Source organism: Melopsittacus undulatus, chromosome 17 (genome assembly GCF_012275295.1).
Source record: "Melopsittacus undulatus isolate bMelUnd1 chromosome 17, bMelUnd1.mat.Z, whole genome shotgun sequence".
Taxonomy (NCBI): domain Eukaryota; kingdom Metazoa; phylum Chordata; class Aves; order Psittaciformes; family Psittaculidae; genus Melopsittacus; species Melopsittacus undulatus.
Window position 1 is genome coordinate 3,971,204 of NC_047543.1, and position 20,004 is coordinate 3,991,207.

Genomic DNA, 20,004 nt, shown 5'->3' on the forward strand with positions numbered 1-20,004 from the left:
TGTGCACCAGGGATGGCTGCTAGGCCATAACTGTCTGTGGATATAGACCACCCTGAGCTTGCTTCTACAGGGGAATTTCTGTCCATGATCTCTCTGTTCTCCTTTCACTGATGAGCTCCAGCTCCACTTACTTCCTTCTCTGTTGTTTTGCAATGAATTTAGGGAAAATGCTCCATGGGAAACCCATAGGCACCTGCCTGATCTGTTCATGTAGGGCATGGGGGATGTCATGGAGGATCAGGCCACGTGTGCTACAGGCTTTGACAGGGAGGAGGAGAAGGACAGGACCTGTGAGGGCAGCGAGGCCATTCCCTGGCTCCCTTTCCCAGTGGGATAGGATCCGGACCTGCTCAGGTGGCCCTTGTGCATGGATCAGCACCTGCTTTTCTAAAGGAAGGCAGTTTCCAGACACAGAGTTCTTGATTGCATCAGGCAGAAGCAAGGTTTTATTAGAGAAGTTTTTCACCAGCAGGTACACAGTGATCCTGACTAACTCCAGTAACTTCTAGAGATTACAGCATTAAAGAACAGAAACAGCAGAACAGAGAAGAGAAGGTGGCTCCCAACAGGCCCTTTGAATACATGGCAAAGCATCACTGAGTTACTTCTACTTTCTCTGCAGAGGCGTGCAGTGAACATTGAGTGTTCTTGGTTTTTCTATGGGTTTCTTTGTATTTCATCTTCTAGTCCATTCCTCCTTAGTCACAAATTCTCCTGCAGGTCACTGGAAAAGAAATATAGCAGCATTATTTGATTGCAACAGAGATAAAACCCTTCAAATAACAAAACTGTGCCCTGTGTAGTGCCCTTATTTCAAGAACATACTCTGTTAAACCAGAGCAGTTAGCCAACAACCCAGAAAACCTCAGAGATTCCCTAAATAATTGTGTTTAAATGGGAATTTGTCCTTGTAAAGTTACAGATGTGTTAAATCGCAGATCAGTTAAAGATACAATGTTGAATCAAACCGTTTTCCTTTTGAGAAATCACAGCTCTTACCTATGTCCCCAGTCTTGCAGGGTGCGACCTGGGGCTGGCAGTGGGACGACGAAGTTGCCGTATAGGTGTGGCTTGTCCTAATGACTCCTCCTACACCAGTTCCGATTCCTCCTCCGTGACTGGTGAGATACATTTGGGGAGAGCAAACAGGGAATTTTAGAACGTTACATGACACAGGCTTACTACAGGACAAAAGTCTCAAGCTATGTCCTTTTTATAGGGATGAGGGTATTTTACATTGTGTTCTTTTTGCACTTTCAGGGCTCTTTCACAGTTTTGCTCCCCTTTGGCATGGAAATGCAAGGCAGAGCATTAATTCCTATTTTGACATTCTGCTGACAGAATACTTGTAGTTATGATGCTGTAAGTAGCAGTTAACAGATTTGGTTTCTCTGCTGTGCACATCCCAAGGGGCAACATTTGGTTCAGATTTGAATGCTAAAAAGATAACTTCATCCTCTCAAAGAGAGCATTAAGATAGACTAAAGCTCACGTTGGATTCCCCATCTGTCATACAGACCCTTGATATTTTCATTTATTCCCTAGTGGATTTAGAGATCTACGTACATAAGGTCCTGCTGTCCTCCTTCCAACAAGCACCGGTAGGTCTGAATCTCCTGCTCCAAACGGCACTTGACGTCCAGTAAAGTCTTGTACTCTTGGTTCTGGCACTCTATTTCCGCTCTTATTTCAGCCAATTGCTGCTCCACGCACGTGATCTGGTTCTGGAGCTCGCCGAGGAGGGTGTTGTACTGGCACTCGGTCTCAGCCAGAGAGGATTCCAAGTTATTTCTCTGATAAGCAAGATAAACAAAGAAGCAACATTCATTTAAGTGTCACCCTGGATCTGAACGAGCTGCTCACCCCCAGCATGCTGGTTCTCAGTCTGGCTGTTCAAGAAGGCCAGCAGTCACCTCATCCTGGCTGTAGGGACATTCACCACTCACCTGGCTGAGCTGAGCTTGGAGATCGATTTCCAGGGCTTGCAATTGGCGTCTCAGTTCAGTCACCTGGTTGTTGCACGTCTCTACCTCCTGACCGCTTGTAATAACCTCCCGATTCACCTCCTCAATCTGAAAATCACCAAGCCAGAAGAAAGAGCATCAGGGAATATCTGTGTAAAATGGACTTGCTTTTACAGAAGCAGAATACTGCTGGCATAAAGCAAAGTGAGCAGGGCAAGTTCCCTGCTCTGGGCGTTAACCAACAGCTTCAGCTTCTCGCTTGCTTTCCACATCACATTAAGCTTGTGGCTAGAAGTCTCTTTAATCCAACTGTGGAGTATCTCAGCTCCAACAACACACCACAAGGCCCTGTGGCAAAGTCTGCCCTTCCAGACGGGACATAGCAAACTGGTCAGACAGGCCTCCTGTGCAGCACAGTGGATAATAAGTGCTGATGTTGGGCTTCACTGTAAGGATAGAACTGCTCATTGTCTCAAGTCTGTTTCCCGAAACCCTCCTGTGCCCTGAAGCCTGCGTGTCTGTTGGGAGCAGGCACATGTTGCTTACCTTGCACTCATACCAATCCTCAACTTCCTTGCGGTTGCGCGCTATCAGTGTCTCATACTGGCACCTCAAATCCTCCAAGATTTGCCTGAGATCTGGTCCAGGGCAGGCATTGACCTCCACGCTCACATCTCCAGTGGATTGTTTCCTCAGGCAGTTCATCTCCTGGAAGTAGAACCCAGATCAGATGCATACTGGGGGCTGAAAGACCACACAGAAGAGCAGAGCTGGGTGGCTGAGGACTGCCCTCTGCGTGGGGTGCCTGGAGCTGTGGCCACAGAAAGCACTGGAAGATGGTGCAAGTGTTTTTCCCAACAAATCTCTTGGGTAATTTCTTTCCTCACCCAACTGGAGTCAGCAGCAATTTCACCCCCCTCTGGCACTCCCAGCACTGGCAAGAGCGGAGGCCGCATCTCTGCCAGAGCTCCCCCCATCCCAGGCAGGTCTGAACCCCAAAGGGTTTGATGGGAAGCTGTGGGGTGAAAGCAGTTTTTCTCCACCTTTAAACCTAAAGCACATTCACGCAGGCAGTTTTCTGTCAGGGCCATGGCGAGGGGCAGGATCCTACCTCTTCATGGTTCTTCTTGAGGCAGCAGAGCTCCTCCCGCAGCGACTCGAGCTGCGCCTCCAGGTCAGACCTGCAGAGCGTGAGCTGGTCCAGGACCTGCCGCAGGCCGTTGATGTCAGCCTCCACGCTCTGGCGCAGGGCCAGCTCCGTCTCGTACCTGCCAGGGAGCAGTGACATCTCACACGTGCTCGGTTCGTGCAGAGAGCTCTCTCCTTGCCTAACCCCTGTCTGAGCTGCAGTTTGCTCTCTCAGCTGAATGCTCTGCGCGTTGGATTTCTGCATGGCACTTAATGTCTGTTCTGTGGAAGCTTTTCTTCCTTATCTTTGTTTTTCATGCTCCTGATCGCTGTGTGGTTGGTATCATAGAATTATGGAATGGTTTGGATTGGAAGGGACTCTGAAGCTCCTCCAGCTCCAACCCCAGCCACAGGCAGGGACCCCTTCCACTGGAGCAGCTGCTCCAAGCCCCTGTGTCCAACCTGGCCTTGAGCACTGCCAGGGATGGGGCAGCCACAGCTTCTCTGGGCACCCTGTGCCGGCACCTCAGCACCCTCCCAGGGAAGAGCTTCTGCCTAAGAGCTCAGCTCAGTCTCCCCTGTGTCAGGTTAAAGCCATTCCCCTTGACCTGTCCCTACAGGCCGTTGTAAAAAGTCCCTTTTCCTGCTGTATTTCTGTTTTGCTGATCCCAGTCTACACTGTCAGTGATGAAAATGCACCAACCACACCACTAAGGACCACTCCCTGCAGTTTGCGTCCCCAACCCTCACCACAAACACTTGCCAAATGCTTTACCCAAGAATAATAATTAAGGGAGGGCTGGTGACCAAGAGCAAGATGCCTTTCATCACACCACCCTGTCCTAATGTGGTGTTGGAGTGAAACTCATCTGAAGTCTATAATTACACATGGAGACTCCATGGGTGAGATGTAAAGGGGCAGGGAGCAGACAGCAGGGTCCATCTGCACAGAGGTGTACTCACTTCACTCGGAAGTCGTCAGCAGCCATCCTGCTGTTATCAATGTCCAGAATGATCTTGTTGTTATCGATGGTTGCGCAGACAATCTGGAAGAGAGCAGACTATGAGTGATGTCTCATTTCTCTCTGCTGTTTTACTCTATAGTCTAGCTAGATTTCAGAGAGGCAGGATCCCTTCACAAGGTCCTTTTTCTGTTACCTTCTGAATTAAGTAACCTTGTTTCTTGAGCAGTTTGCAGGAGCTTTGCCTCCTTCACTCGCAGTCAGTGAAGGTGTCAACTGTGTAGAGGATGGGAGTTACAGAGCTCTCAGATGGAACTTTCCAGTTTCAAGATATAAAGGGAAGTCCCAAAGGTCCTTCACAAAGAAGTGCACCTAAAGAACCTCTCTTAAGACATTACATCTCAGCTGACATTCATGCTGATGTGTTCTGGGCTTCAAGCTTAAGAATCCTCAGGAAAGATAGTTGGAAGGTATCCTTAAGCCTTAAGATCAGCCATAACTTTCACTGTGGACATGTTAATATCAAGCTCTTTGTGCCACTGTGGCAGTCAATTCCAGATCCTCAACTTGTCTCACCTAGAATTTACACTTCCTTTGATACAGCAGTTGTGTGTGTTGCTCTGGTGCCAGAGTTCTCTTTGCTTTTCCTACTGGGCTGACACCACTACATCTACTCAGAGCACACTTGGTATCAGATTCGTACTTGTATAGTCCAAACCCAACGTAACAAAGCAGCCTTTTCCTTTTCAAGAATATCACCCCACCTGTATCACCCTGCAGCATGTCTTTGATGTGCACCCACAACATGCTATAGGGCAGCTTGCCAAAATCTGCTTGCAAAGACACTCAGCAGCACCAAGTTACCTCTAACAGTTGCAATAGGTTCTAAATACAAATTCAGACATAAGCTTTAAATGGGGAAGGAACAGCTGAAAAGAGGTTTACCTGGTTCTGGAGATCTTCGATTTCTTTGTAATAGCAGCTGTAGTCCCGGGGCTCGCAGGAGAGGCCCTGTGTCGCGTACCACTCTCGGATTCTGCATTCCAGTTCAGCATTCTCCTTCTCCAAGCACTTCACCTTGTCCAGGTAGGAAGCCAGGCGGTCATTGAGATTTTGCATGGTGACCTTCTCATCGCAAGATGAAAGCAAACAGTCGCCACCAAGACCACCAACAGCCACACCGCCTCCAAGGCCAAAACCAAGGCCATTGCCATAGCAGTTGCCACCTCCAAAGCTCCCACCAGCCAAGCTACCAACACTCAGTCCCCCTCCATAATTCACTCCACCGCAGTAACTCCTTCCAGAAAAACCTCTGCCACTGCCTATCGTATAGGAAGAAATCCGTGCTCCACCACCACCACCAATGATACAGCTGCCACCACTGCTCCTGCCTTTGCTAGACACAGTAATAGTCTCCTTAACGTTGCAACTCATGGTGACAGCAGTTGGAAATGCAAGCAGAAGCCCAAAGCAAGATGCACAGCTTGATATTAAATCAGACTGCGAGCTGTCTGTGGCTGAGAAACTCTATTTATACCTTCCAGAGTGGGTGTCACCACTGAATCCTCTTCCCATAAGGCCAGCTACCCCAGCCATTGGTGCCAAGAATAATTTCTCAAAGGGAAGTTTCCTTTTAGGAATCCTGGTAGACAAGGAAGATACTTTACATGTCTCTTGCTAATTTCAAAAATACATTAGCAATAATGTTTTATGAATCATCAGCTTTTTGTTTATGATGCAAACTTTACAACATTAAGCCAGGAAAAACACTGTCCTAAATTATATACCAGGAAGAAATCATTAAAGGCTATTGCATCAAAGGGCTCTTTATCTCTCATTAATTTATTTTCATTTTGAGTTGAATAAGCAGTTTTCATGCAAGGTGCTGATGGTGGAATATGTAAGATGAAAAAGAACGAATAAATACGAAGTTTGCCTCTCGAATGATGTATGAGGAATGATGTAAGAAAGTTGTGGAAAGATCAGAGACGCAGAGATTAACCTTTAAGTCTCTCCATTGGCAAAATGACAATCTCACTGCTGTGAGACGAGGCTGTGGAGTGATCTCTTAATGGACACGGATGAAAGGTGCTTCGTGTATGATCGTGGCTCTCCAGTAAGACACAAAGGGGTTGTTTCTTATGTAGAGGGTGTAAAGGGAGGTAAAAGCACTTTATGTATTTCCTGTTGCTCAGTGAAAGGTATTTCTGCAGTTTTCATCATTATGGATAGTGATTATTCCAGCAAAGGGTGGGTGCTTTGGAACGGTGAAAGGGAGTGGAAACATCCTATGGCCAATTCTCTGTCTATATGTGCTGTATTCTAATAAGAGGTTTAGGATCATGTGATAGGAAATATAAAGGCAGGATTGCTGGTACAGCTGGCAGAGCAGTCGTGGCCAGATAGAGTTCTCCACGGGCTCAGAGAAGATGGATGAAGCACAAACTAGAGGCTCTTCCCTATCACTGACGTCTCCAAATCTTAACTAGACAGAGAAAAGAAAAAGTAAGAATCCTTTCACTCTTCTGACAGCACAATTCAGGCTAAGCTGATTTTCAGGAGTGTGTTGCTAAGGCTCAAGAGAAGTGGGCTTCTCTCTAGGGAGAACCTGCTTCTACTGACATTGAGCAAGAGGCGTTCCAGAGCTTTCTGAAACTACTAACCATTCACTGCAAGGAGTTCTCCGAGCCTGCTTCACCAGGGAGCAAGTGCTCAAATCCTCACTCTGTGTCAGGGCTGTGGGCTGGAATTAGTATGGCAAATAAGTAATCCCACCTATTGAAGGGCTGAATTATCCAGTATTCATGGATTTGCCCATCATTTTATTGCTCTTATTCTCCTTATTTCTGTTGAAAAGATGTGTCCCTTTATCTCTTCATCCTTGGATACTAGTTATCTGGTAGAGTGAAAGCCAGCAGCATTCCGGTGGTATCTCCAGCAAGCTGGAGACAGAGGTGTGGAGAGACCTGCTCAAAGAGATTTATCCAGACTGAGAGCCTGCTGAGTCTGCCCTTGGGCCTGGGTCTCCTGTGTCAGACCTCAATGCCTGCATGTCAGCCTGCCCTTCCTTCAAGTTGTGCTGCACTCAGCCCCTAAATACAAAGGAGCAAAGCTCTCAGGATAGGTAAAAACTCTAATAAATTTATTGTGCATAGGAAGGAATACCTGGATTTCATTACTAGGACTGGAGAACATAATTGGAGTCAGGGTGTGGTGGTAAGAATGAACCGAAACTGATGTAATGTTGCATCGCTTGAAGCTTTGCCTGTCCCGCGTATGATTCCTCCGGAGTTTCCCAACAGCTGTGTGCAGCAAGCATCTCTTCTGAGTGAGCACACATTCCTTCCCCAGCTCCACACTTATCATTTTAGCACATCAGAATAATGCAGGCAGAAACATGGAATGATTTTACTCCTTTGTGGGAGTGGAGGATGTCTACATGCCTATTGAGGTAGCTGTTGTGGAGGGCAGAGAGGATGCTTCCTGCTTTGCTGAGGTACCCCATGGGCTAGAGCTTTATCCCTTAGACCCAGCTCCTCCTGCTGCCTTCAGCAGGCTCCTTTGCCCAGGATCCTTGCATGGCACACATTTGGCCTCTCTCTTGCTGTTTTCCCTTTTGTCTTCAGGAAATGGGTGCACTGGTTAAGCTAAGAGAGAATTAAATCATTATTCTAAAGACCTTAAAAAAGTAAATTAAGCTTTTCCTCCTATTTTCATTCAGATATTTGGGCTCAGAAGCTTCCCGGGTAAGTCTCATTAGCACAAAGAAATACGTAAATCTCATGGAAATATAGTTTCCAGACTGAGGTTTACAGCTCCATAATTTGCAGCTCTTTAATATACAGGTTGTTTCCAGGGTGTTTTCTGCTGGGGAACAGTTTATCACAAGGTACCGTCTCATGAACTGCTTTCCAGACGCATCCCAACCTGTAGGACCACAAACAAGAGCTAAGTCTGTGCAGCCCCAGAGGCTTTCCAGAGGCATATTCATAAAGATCATTGGAAGTCCTTCTCATTAGGTCTCTTTCACCTCTCAGGAATTTAGGACAGCTGCTTTGTGGAAGTTCATGGTCGGTGCCTGCCGGACCCAGTGGGAAGGGTGGGAAGGCCTTTGGGGAAGCACAAGGAAGCAGGTGGAGCAGCTAGATGTCAGCACCAGTTCGCAAGCGGAGGAAACTAGCCCAGATCCGGTGGGAATCAGCTGGGGTGCCCAGGAGAAAGCAGCAAGTTTTAGGTGTTGTAGATTGCCCTGAGTTTCTAGAAGATGGGAATCTGGAAGAGCATCAGTACAGTTGCTTTGTATTGTTAGAAATGAGAGTGTGAGGACTCAGCACTTGGGAACGACCAAGGCTGGAAAGTGCAGCAGTGGGGTTTTTGCCTTGTGTCTTTGCACTGAATAAGGCAGGACAAGACAATGGGAAAGGAATAGGGAAACGCTTTCTGGCTTCTTCTCTGAGAGCTCTGAGAGCAGCTGGGGTGTAAACACAGGAGCCCAACCAGTGGAACTTTGCCATTAGAACCATGATAAGTATCTCTTTTGGTCTCTTGCGAAGCACTGGCCTTACATGGCTATTGAGAGATTTCTGCATCAAGTCTGGGGCTTTCTGTAGGGCTGGAACTGATCTTTGAAGAAGACATGATCCACAGTCTTGGTTTAAAAACTTCTGCCTTTTACAGCAGAAGGACCCCTCTCACCTGCTCCCTGATACATTAACGGGTGGGCTTCTTCAGACACTTGCCAGCTACAGGCATTGGAGGTGCTGCTGTCCTGGAAGGTTTCAGGTTGTGTTGAGTCTGCTTGTGTAGTGACAGACAAATTAACTTCTATATAAAAGACCTGATGCTAGCAAACTGTGCCTCTGTACGGCATATATGGTCCTGAAATGCTTTTGTCTTCGTACCCTTTCTCCTCCTCCCTGGGGCTGCTGCTCTGTAACCTCCAGCTTTTGTCAGAAATGAGTAACCAGGAGTTTTGCTTTGCCAGGTCATCTCAGCAGTGAATGTGACTGTAACAGCCACATCACAGCGTACCAGGAACACCAGCAGCATCCAGTGCTGCTGCTCAGCTCTGAACCTGCAGGGTGGGGTGGACATGTAAAACCCATCAGTGCTTGGTTTCCTGGGCCAATCCTCAGAACACCCTCCAGCTCATGATGGCTGTTAACTGACCATTCTGCAAGCTCCACAGGGCTGCTTCCCAGGGCTGCACCCACCACAAAGGCGGCAGGGCCCTGACTTACCAAGCTGCTGCCTTCGTCTTGCCACACAGGTCAGTGTCGAGATGCATGCCCCCAGCTATGGGGCTGCTGTTTGAGGCCCAAGCAGGGAGGGACCTTTGCCATGCTCATGAGGTTTGAGACATTCTGGCTTAGAGCATCCAAAGGCCCTAGCTGGCTCTTTTTCCCATTCTATTCTCCATTGAGCTGCACTCTTTCAGCACCCATCCTGCTCTCTCCAGCTGTATAGAGGTGTGTTTAGTGTAAAGATGATCTTTCAGTGGTTCCTCATGTTCGGGTTCAAACTCTTTGAAACAGGATGACCAGTAAATGACTCAATCACTATGTGAAACTAGGCAGGATATAAACCTTTTGCTTCCAATCCTTTTCCCAATGGGGAACTGCCTATAAAATGAAAGCAATGGGTTGGAATATAAGCTGTGTCAGCAGAAATTGAAACAGTTCTGGAGACCAAGAATTCTTCTTCAGCATAATCACGATCCCCAGGCTGGGTGATGCAGTATGAGAGGTTCAGCCCAGATGTGTCAGCACTGGGCTGGGGCTGAGGCTATCTGTCTCCATCACAGACTCTCAGAATGTGTCTAAAGCTGTGTTATAGCACAGTGCTGTGTGGGCTGCCCTGCCTGATCTGTTCATGTAGGGCATAGGGGATGTCATGCAGGAACAGGCCATGTGTGCTACAGGCTTTGACAGGGAGGAGAAGAACAGGACCTGTGAGGGCAGCGAGGCCATTCCCTGGCTCCCTTTCCCAGTGGGATAGGATCCGGACCCACTCAGGTGGCCCTTGTGCATGGATCAGCACCTGGTTTTCTAAAGGAAGGCAGTTTCCAGACACAGGGTTCTTGATTGCATCAGGCAGAAGCAAGGTTTTATTAGAGAAGCTTTTCACCAGCAGGTACACAGTGATCACACCACTGGTGAGCTCCAGCAATAGTCATGGTGCTTGGGCACATGCAGCAATACAGACTGGAAAAAGCACATAGCAAAATAAAGCAGAATGTGGCCCAATGCTCTGCTTATCCCTGTGACACATGGCTTAGCATTGCTGAGTAACACAGAAGAGCACATCCCTGCTCTCTGCAGGTGCATACGCTAAATATCCTCTCTCTTCACCCACGGCTCTGGATGAAGAGATTCAGGGTTCTCTTGTTGAATATTCATTTCTCTGCTTAATCACAAATCCTTCTGCAAGGCACTGGGGAGATTAAAGGAAACATGAGTTTGTTTATAGCAAAAATAGATTTTTTCCCACACTGTCACTCTATACCCGTGCTCATTCCACAAGCCAATGCGATCAGAACTCCAGATAAGCACTGTCCTTCCTGGAGAGGCCTGCTTGCTGCCTGCCAGCCAGGCAGACGGGATGGGGAGCTTGCTGGAGCATGCTCTGCCCTCATACATATACACACCAAGTGGTGGAAGCTGCAGCCATTGCCCCCCTAGCAATCTGGGTGTGGGAATGGCATCAGGGTCCCTGCCAGCACAGTTTCCTGCTCACACTCCTCATGGACCAGCTGTCACCATATTTCTTTATTTGTTTTTCAGTTTGGTTGGAAGTTTCCCCTTGAACTACTGTGAGTAGTTTTCTGCCAGTATTCCCATGATTTCTGGGCACTTGCTTTCTCCTATCCTGTCCTTTGTCCCAGATTTCATGTCAGCCCTTTCTCCATGATCTCTGTTGCCTGCCAGCCTGTTCCTCTCCTTTCCATCCCTCTTCCTCCTCATCCCCTTTTGCATCCTACTTGCCAGCACTTGTAACCACTCCCCCATGGCCTCCCATCATGTGTTTCCCAGTAGCCTCACCATGAAGCTTTCAAATAGCACCTATAAGCTACATGGGAAAGGTTCCTGTTGCTGCCTGTGCTTGTTACACTGTGGAAATCCTGTTGAGTGTTGCAGCTCTTACCTTGTATCTCCGCAGCTGCACAGGATGGCATCTGGGAAGACGAAGTATAAGTGTGGCTTGTTCGAATGATACCTCCTCCACCTATTCCACTTGTTCTTGCAACTCCTCCTCCTAGACCTGAGGACTGACCAATTCCTCCTTGCTGACTAAGAGGACAGGAAAATAGCATTTTAGTGATGGAAATGACAGATGAACGGGAACTGCAGCTTTTCACTGTCCCTGCTGCTCTCAGTTGGCAATAATATTGTGGTGACCTTTCCTGTGGCAATGACTGGCACAGGGTGGGAAGTGGATTATCTGCCCCAAATGCCAGGCAGGGGGAGAGCAGTGAGGGTGAAGAGGCTGTGCAGTACCTTCAGCTATTGTTCACTTTCCTGGTATGTTAAAATAGCCAGTGCTGGACATTTCACTGTGTCTTTTGGTGTGTCTCAAGCCTACTTACATAAGGTCCTGCTGTCCCCCCTCCAGCAGGCAACGGTACGTGTGGATCTCCTGCTCCAGGCGGCATTTGACGTCCAGCAGGATCTTGTACTCTTGGTTCTGGCACTCCATTTCTGCCCGCAGATCAGCCAGCTGCTGCTCCACGCACGTGATCTGGGTCTGGAGCTCAGCAAGGTGGTTGTTGTAGCGACACTCTGTCTCAGCCAGTGAGGACTCCAGGTTGTCCCTCTGAGGGGTGACATGAGGCAGCAGTACAGGATGAGAAACACTGCATTTAACTGTGAATTCTGACATCTAACATAACTGTGATGGAGGTGAGCATGACACCAGCTCAGCACTCACCTGGCTGAGCTGAGCTTGGAGATCGATTTCCAGGGCTTGCAATTGGCGTCTCAGTTCAGTCACCTGGTTGTTGCACGTCTCTACCTCCTGACCGCTTGTAATAACCTCCCGATTCACCTCCTCAATCTGAAAATCACCAAGCCAGAAGAAAGAGCATCAGGGAATGTGTAACTTAAGTCAGACGAAGTACTAAGGAAATTGCAGAGAAGCCAGGAAAAGCATGACATGGGAAAGGTTTGGGTTAACTCTCTCGTCCTAATGGAGAGTCAACCCTCTTGTTCTTCTAATAGGACTGCTGTCCAGTTGGTTCTCACCACTGACTGCTCAGTTCCTGTCTCAAGTGTCACTAATATGCAGCACTTCCCATCACCCCATGGCAGGGACACAGAGTGGCAGCATTCCCTGTGTCACTTGGTCCAGTTAAATCAATGTTAAAGGGTGGTACAGTATGTTGTGTGGTTTTGATGTGTGATAAATGACTGTGAAACCATTGCTCTGTGTTAGATGGGGAAGGTCAGAGCTGTGTCATTTTACTCACCTTGCACTCGTACCAATCCTCGACCTCTTTGCGATTGCGTTCAATCAGTGTTTCATACTGGCACCTCATCTCCTCCAGGATCTTTCTGAGGTCTGGGCCAGGACAGGCGTTGACCTCTACGCTCACATCTCCAGTCGATTGTTTCCTCAAACAGTTCATCTCCTGCAAACACCACCCAGAGCAGGTCAGCTTTTAGAAGGAGGAAAAAAGTGCAGGAGCCAAATTCCCTGGTAGGGAAGAGCTGAACCCCTGGCAGAGCCCTGACATTCACAGCTCCCATTCACGTGTATTGTCTCCATCAGCCACTTGCCCCCTGCAGCCAGCACCCAGGACTGGGGACCACAGTGAGGGAGGCCAATGGATCCTTGTGCAGCGTGAGCAGGATCCTACCTCTTCGTGGTTCTTCTTGAGGCAGCAGAGCTCCTCCCGCAGCGACTCGAGCTGCGCCTCCAGGTCAGACCTGCAGAGCGTGAGCTGGTCCAGGACCTGCCGCAGGCCGTTGATGTCAGCCTCCACGCTCTGGCGCAGGGCCAGCTCCGTCTCGTACCTGCGGGCAAGGAGCTGTCAGTGTCTGACACCACCGAGTGCTCTTTCCATCTTTCTCACAGCAGTAGTTTCCTAACTGGCCCAGCAGGATGCGAACAGCAGTTTGAGGCTTGCTCTGCCAAACCTGCCCTCAGTCTGCCTTCTCGGGAGCTTCTTCACTTGGGTTGAGCTGTCCCTCACCACACTCCTGTGCTCCAACAGGAAAATCAAAAGCTTTCCCTTTGAAAGACACCACGTGCTAGAATGGCAGCTTGGGGGGAACCCATGCTGCTCCCTATCTGCAGAGCCCTTCTGCTTTCTGAAGAGCTCTAAGCTCTACTCAAAACCATCTTCTTGCCCCAAACTTTCTACGTGGAGCTGCCACTGATTAAGGCAGCTCTAGAGGTAATGGATGGAAGAGCTTGTCCTGGCCAGGGGATCACAGGAGCCCTGTCTGAGATCTCCTTCTTACCAGCTCTGTGAGTGGGAGCATTGGCAGGGGAAGGGACAGCCAGGGGGATACTCACTTCACTCGGAAGTCATCGGCTGTCATCCTGCTGTTATCAATGTTCAGAATGATCTTGTTGTTGTCTATGGTTGCGCAAACAATCTGGAAAACAGATTATTCACTCCTGAAGTCTCCTCCCTGTATCCTCAGGCTCACGTGTACCCAATGACCAGTGCTACCAGACCTAACCTCCTGCCCTCCCTCTGTTTTTCACTAGTGGGTGCAGGCATGGGGGAGCTGAGGAGAGCAGCAGTCACAGGGGGAGTGTTCTGTGAAACAAAGGCATTAAAATGATAGAACACGTGGTGCTGATGCAGACAGCCAGGGAGGTACAATCAGTGTTGTCCAGCTCCTGCCCCAATCCACCTACCCTTTGAAATCTAAATCTTACTTTCATGAATAAGAGATCTGAAAGTTTGTTTCAAGGCTTAATTATAAGTCTGTCTCATTCCGCCTGTTTCCTGGATTCTTTTCCCTTTATTCTTCTTCATGCATTGACATCTGAGAGTTTTTGCCAAACACACTTTGCAAGTGTTTGTAATTGCAAATCACGCACTCAGGATGGGGCTGGCAATGCTTTCTTTGTCCTTGTTTTTAATGAGCTGTCCCATGTTTCCCTGATTTTGAATGGAAAAGTAAACTTGCAGCAAATGAAATAACATTTAACAGGAATTCTGCAAGACTGATATCAGAAGCATATGAATTCAGGCAAATTAATGCTATCCACTATTTATTTCTCTTTTAGTTGCTTTCTTGGCATGTACCTATTTAAACACCTTGGCACAAACCCCAATTCAGAAAGCCTACAGAGCCAATCCACATGTATCCCATGAAGGGAACATTTCCCCCTTCAAACCTATCTGATGAGTAAAAGCAATGGAACCAGTCCAAACACTGGAGGTTTGACCCGTGAGCTCCAGAGCCTTCTGCAGGCTGGTAATGGCTGTTTACAAAAGCATTTTACAACAGTGAATTGTTACTCTGGAGAACTGCCTGGAGTTGTGAACCAGCCCTGGGAGAAGCTTACAAGGGAGAAAGCAGCTGAGAAGTGATGTTACCTGATTCTGAAGATCTTCTATTTCTTTGTAATAGCAGCTGTAGTCCCGGGGCTCACAAAAAGGGCCCTGCTTGGCATACCACTCCCTGATTCTGCACTCCAGGTCCGCGTTTTCTTGTTCCAGGCATCTCACCTTGTCCAGGTAAGAAGCCAGGCGGTCATTAAGGTTCTGCATGGTGACCTTTTCGTCACCAGAAAGAAGAATGCCATCACCAGCAAAACCACCTCCAACTACCCCTCCACCAAGACCCATACCAATGCCACCTCCCATGCCACCGCCAAAGCGAGCGCTGCCACCGCTGAATCCCATGCCTGGACATCCTCCGAGGACAGCGGCTCCTAAGCCACCTCCGAAGTTTCCACCAACCAAACTGCCGGTGCTCAGTCCTCCTCCATAATTCACACCACCACAGTAGCTTCTACCAGAAAACCCTCGGCCACCACCTATCCCACAAGTGGTGTATCTTCCAGAAGAGACTGAGGAGATCCGTGCTCCTCCACCACCACCACCGCCACCAATCACACAGCTGCCCCCGCTGGTCCTGCCCCTGAGAGAGCCAGTTGTCTGCTTAATACTACAACTCATTTTGAGGACAGCTGCAGCTCCAACCCAAAGCCCAAAGCAAGATGCACAGCTTGATATTGAATCAGACTGCAGGTTGGTTGTTGCCGCAGATCTCTATTTATACCTTCCAAAGGGGGTGTCACCTAAAGGGTGTTTCTTCTTCCCACGGGGCTGGCTAGTCTTGCTGTTTATGCCAAGAATAAATAGCCCATAGGCAGTTTCCCTCTAGAAATCCCAGTTCACAAGGAAGATACTTTACATGTCAGCAGCTTATTCCAAAAAGTAAAATAATGTTTTATGAGTCATCAGCTTTTTGTATGATGCAAACTTTACAACAAGTCAAGAAAAAAAGTTGCCCTAGATTATGTACAAAGCAGAAACATGGTATTTATAACATCAAAGTGCCTTTTATCTCTATTAATTTGTATTTATTTTATTCTTAGTCCAATAAACAGTTTTGTAGCCTGTGCTATGCTAGACTACATGGAACAAAAATGGGAAATTATAAATTCTCACTTCTGAAAAGTGTAACAGTGACAGCAGCAGTGAAAAGACCAGGGATCCCATGGTGCAGGTGTCTGTCACCTGGCACAAGGACACACAGGTCTAACACAGGCTCCACTGTGAGACTTCTTAAATCTCAGAGGAAATTCCCCCGTGGGTTTAGTTCTCTGGTTGTGCAAACCCAAAAAGTCAACTTGCTCACAGTGTGTGGAGCTCAGGCCTGCTGAGTGTTGGAAGTCCTTGTTCCTGGATGTGCATGAAGTACCTCTCTGAAGTTAGTTTTCAGTTCCTTTAATTGCTGTCCATGCTGCCTCAGACTGTGATGATTGTAGATAAAGAGATGACAGGACAGGGAGTATCCATGGGCGATATATCCAGTTCCCAGCCTGGACTGGGATGTGAGCCCACAGGTCTTTGCATCGCCAAGATGGTGCTGAGCACAATATAAGGAGCAAAGCTTTCTGCCTTTCTGATCTGAGTGCAGCAGCAGGATTGGCACAGCTTGGCTGGTCATGGGAAAACCATCTCCAAAACCAGGCAGCGGCCAGAGGAGCATTCAGAGAACAGGCTCCACCAGTGCGAGTATCTTTCCCCTCGTTACTGCTGTAACAAGAGGATATTCTGCTCTCCAGGGAATGGAGGCTTCTCTTCCCCACGGGCTGGAATTTTCAAGCAACTCTTACTCACAAGTGACCTTTGACTCAAGTACGTCCATATACAGGAGCAGTTGTGATAAATCCTCTGTGAGTGTGACCTGACGGGGAGCCCTGAGTGCAGCCGTTACCTCCCAGGAGGGGCAGAGGAAATCTCTGCTCACACCTCAGCCCCCTCTCCTTTCCCAGCGGGAAGCTGGGTGGCTCCTGTCACCATGAGAGGACAGTGTCCCCAAGCATATACAAATGTGATCATCTTCTCACCAGCTCAAGTGAGGACTCTCCACTCTCCGGTGAGATTATTTCTTTCTTGGCTTAGATCAGAAATGATAAAAAGGCGCCTACCCAAGGCTGGCAGCACCTTGGAATATTCATGATTCTGATGGTGTAGGGAAATAACTTGCTCAAGGACAGAGCTGGAGTCTGGCAGAGCTCAGATCCTGGCTGAGACTGCAATGCCTGAAATACAAGTCCATCCTCCCCCTGCAAACACATCCCCACACAGCCGAGACTCGCCACGGTGAAAATCAGGAGCAGAAGGAGAATGGGGAATAAATCTGGCTTTCATCTGTCTTTTTGAGGAATATAATTGGAGACAGGGTGTGTCTGTAAGAGCCAACAGAAATTAATATAATGTCTGGATTGCTTGGAGCTTTGCTCTGCTGTGGAGGCTTTCACAAGTTACCTAATAGCAACCTACAGCGAGCACTGCTCACTGACTCTCCTTTTAGAGTCAGGTTTAGGATGGGATATTGCAGATGTCGGATGATCTCTCCAGGTGGGCAAGGAACACCTCCACCTCCTTGTTTCAGCAGTTCCAAAGCAAGAAGGAATAAGTCTTGCTCCACAACCAAAGTGGTTTGCAGCATCCTACAACTTTCTACGTACCTCCTGGTGGAAAGGTCCACAGGCTGCAAATACACAATTCTTCTGAAGTACTCGTGTTTGGGATATAATGACAGCCTTTGGAGTTTTACTGGGCTCCTGCCAGTTTCACTGGGACGTGGCACATCCAGAAGCCAGGCCCAGACTGTAGTTTCGAACCAATAAGGGTTACCTTGCCCTGGCTGCATGGCTGCAGCTCTGTCTGCTCAAGCACTTGGGATATTGCCTTGCTCCATATGACCACAGCCTGGGCAGAGGTGTGTGTGTGTGTCTTCTGACTGGGGGGTTCTGCTTTCTGTAGCTGTGAGACACCATCTTGTCCTGTTCCATCAGCACTGGCTGTGCTCCCCACTAAACTGATTTCTTTGCCTCCACTTTTGTAACCATTTGTATTCCCATAGCTCAGGGGCACAGCCTTGGGGCAGAGCTCTGTGTAGGAAAGGACTGTGCAAGCTGAAGACAGAAAAATGTCCCCAAAGGATTTGCAACCTAAATGTCAGAGAGGAGGAAACAAACGGTTTCATACAGATGGAAGTAAAGGAAGTGGTGTCAGGCTGTTATCCAGGCCGAGCAGCAGTGGTCTGTGTCACACAAACACTGTGAAGTCTTGTGGGCATTATGGAGAAGAGGGATCTGGAAGTGGAGCAAGAGGTACCAAGTGTGAATATGGACACATGGCGATGGGCAGCTCAGGAGGAGACAGGAGGAGACTCTGTGGGCAGTGGAGTTGGGTCCTGTGGGAGCTGCAACTGTCCCTGTGCCCAGCCTGGGTGCAGAGCATCAACTCTCCCACTCTGCTCGCTTCTCTTATCAAGGTTGATAATGTTTTCTTGTGTCAACTACAAGAAAGGTGTGTCTAATTTGACAGAGCTTTGCTTTCATAAGCATTGCTTCGGTGATGTTTGTGCAACCACACTGGAATATGATTTTATCTTGTCACTTGTAATTACTATTAATAATTTGCATAATAGCCATTGGGCATCACTTATTAAACACTGCTTTGATGTGATACTGAACTGGCTCCAGACCTCATGCTCCCATCTTTCAAATGCAGACCATGACTTTTTTCTGGCCAGTGACTCATTGGTTTATACCACCATGGTTAGCAAACTCCTGTAAGGCAAGAGAAGTAATTATCACAATGGGTTTGGTAACAGCATGATCCCAGCTCTTAAATACGCCTCAGAGACCAAGGTGATGACTCTGTTTCAGCTTCTTGCTGACTGTTCACATCTTCACACTACCTCTGAGCATTTGCTAGTGGTGAAGTAGAAGTTCAGCAGAACATGCAGGTGGACAGAACCAGATTTCTTCCTACTGAAGCTCACAATGTTCCCTGATTCATTTTGTGAAGGGTTTTCATTTCCTTCCAGCACCTACCAGATGATACCAGTGTAGCCAGACTTCCCTCATTTGCATCCCTGGAAGCGCTGCTGATTATCATGGCAAAGAAGAGTACCAGGGAATTTGTACTGGGACAGATTTGAATACTGATGGAAGAACCTAAACTCCAGCAGTTCCCCTCCTGCAGGGGCAGCTCAGTGCAGTGAAGCTCAGGAGGAGAAATGGCTTCAGCCCATGGTCCCTGCACCAGAGCCACGGGGGTCAAACCAGGAGCTGCCAAGAGAATGGGAACATTCAGGTGCCTCCTGCACCCAGACACTACAGAGGGGCAGCAGAGACAGGCAGCCAGGACAGCAGCCAGCCACAGCCTCCCCAGGCTGGCTTCATCTTTATCTCGTACTTGTACTAAAACGTCTCTAAATTTCAATATACTTTCAACGTAAGGCTCATAGTGGCAGTTTAAATTACATTATTCAGGGTACTGAGCTGAGAAATCTGCATGGTTACAGCAGTAGTTTACTCCTCTATATAGTTTTTATGAATGTTACACAAGCCAGTAAAAAATGTAAACCCCACAGACAGTTACTGTGGGTGTGAGACTGTATCTGTCTATATACTTTATATAGTAGACTTTATAGAGAAATTATAGTTTATACGCCACAGCAGAGTACTATCATCAGCTCTAACTGCTTGTACAGCACAGCCCTGAACTCACAGCTCATTTCCAGCACTGGCATTTTGCAGAACTGGTTGGTTTCTTTCTGTTTCTTTTCTGTCTTCATCCTTTAGGGTATGTTCAGTCCTAAGGGACCTTTTCTGATGGTGCTGTACTTCCCATGTGTCTTCCCCATACCACAGTCTGTATCTGCCTGAGCAATCACAAGCTGTGTTTCATCTGCAGCCCTGGCTGTGATGCTGAGAGCTTCTGCCATTAGCCCAAGTGCTGAAAGAACTCCCCTTTGAGATCCTCATTTGCTCTTGCTGCACAAGATTTGCACATTAAAAGAGAAGAGAAGCTCTCACAAGCTCTGCTCCCTGTGTGCTGGTGCCAGTGGCTGCGCAAGGGGAGTGTGATCAACGTTTGCCTCCGGTCAGTGTCCCAGGTGATTCTTGTCCTGGTGTCCCATGCACTGCATCTTCCACATTTCATTGATCTTCTCTTCCCTGTCTCTTCCTGTGCTATTTCCACACTCTTCATTTCCCATCACTATAAACTCACTGGGGAGGGAAAGCATCTTTTTATTGCTGCACAGCATTAATGCAGTGGCCTTAGAGGTGCCACATAAACACTGGGGCAGGTTAAGTAACAGAGATGCACAGTATAATTAGTGTGGTGGGAATGGGAGATACAGGACTTAGTAAAAGTAGTTCACAGCAGCTTATTAGAGCAATTAATTACCCCAAGGGCTAACAAGTGTCTGTGAGCTGGACAGAGGCTGAGGAGA

At 48.0% G+C, this 20,004-nt stretch overlaps 2 protein-coding genes and 1 long non-coding RNA gene across 3 annotated transcripts; 1 reads left to right on the forward strand and 2 right to left on the reverse strand.

Moving 5' to 3' along the window:
• Positions 1–416: 416 nt before the first annotated feature.
• LOC101881573 (keratin, type I cytoskeletal 13-like) lies at positions 417–5,604 on the reverse strand. Its single transcript, XM_005144813.4, has 8 exons — positions 5,000–5,604; positions 4,056–4,138; positions 3,076–3,232; positions 2,511–2,672; positions 1,947–2,072; positions 1,567–1,793; positions 1,000–1,118; positions 417–724 (listed from the first exon to the last, which is right to left on the reverse strand). The coding sequence occupies exons 1-8, from the start codon at positions 5,486–5,488 to the stop codon at positions 699–701; spliced, it is 1,389 nt and encodes a 462-aa protein (XP_005144870.1). The 5' UTR covers positions 5,489–5,604; the 3' UTR covers positions 417–698.
• An 834-nt stretch (positions 5,605–6,438) lies between these two features.
• LOC115945791 (uncharacterized) lies at positions 6,439–19,574 on the forward strand. Its single transcript, XR_004080027.2, has 2 exons — positions 6,439–6,559; positions 14,297–19,574. It is a non-coding gene; the product is annotated as an uncharacterized lncRNA (long non-coding RNA).
• Positions 10,131–15,273, reverse strand: LOC101881744 (keratin, type I cytoskeletal 13-like). Its single transcript, XM_005144814.3, has 8 exons — positions 14,610–15,273; positions 13,571–13,653; positions 12,909–13,065; positions 12,519–12,680; positions 11,981–12,106; positions 11,640–11,866; positions 11,198–11,343; positions 10,131–10,486 (listed from the first exon to the last, which is right to left on the reverse strand). Exons 1-8 carry the CDS (start codon positions 15,192–15,194, stop codon positions 10,461–10,463), a joined length of 1,512 nt encoding a protein of 503 aa, XP_005144871.1. The 5' UTR covers positions 15,195–15,273; the 3' UTR covers positions 10,131–10,460.
• Positions 19,575–20,004: the final 430 nt, after the last annotated feature.

What these genes read in the sequence shown, in the direction of transcription:
- LOC101881573 (XM_005144813.4), bottom strand. Translation starts at nt 5,488, where the DNA reads ATGAGTTGCAACGTTAAGGAGACTATTACTGTGTCTAGCAAAGGCAGG. An exon ending in TCAAGAAGAACCATGAAGAG is followed by an intron (nt 2,673 to 3,075) that starts GTAGGATCCTGC and finishes TTCTACTTCCAG; the next exon opens with GAGATGAACTGCCTGAGGAA. An exon ending in CTGCAAGACTGGGGACATAG is followed by an intron (nt 725 to 999) that starts GTAAGAGCTGTG and finishes TTTCTTTTCCAG; the next exon opens with TGACCTGCAGGAGAATTTGT.
- LOC101881744 (XM_005144814.3), bottom strand. Translation starts at nt 15,194, where the DNA reads ATGAGTTGTAGTATTAAGCAGACAACTGGCTCTCTCAGGGGCAGGACC. An exon ending in GCCGATGACTTCCGAGTGAA is followed by an intron (nt 13,066 to 13,570) that starts GTGAGTATCCCC and finishes CCTTGCCCGCAG; the next exon opens with GTACGAGACGGAGCTGGCCC. An exon ending in AGGATTGGTACGAGTGCAAG is followed by an intron (nt 12,107 to 12,518) that starts GTGAGTAAAATG and finishes GGTGATTTTCAG; the next exon opens with ATTGAGGAGGTGAATCGGGA.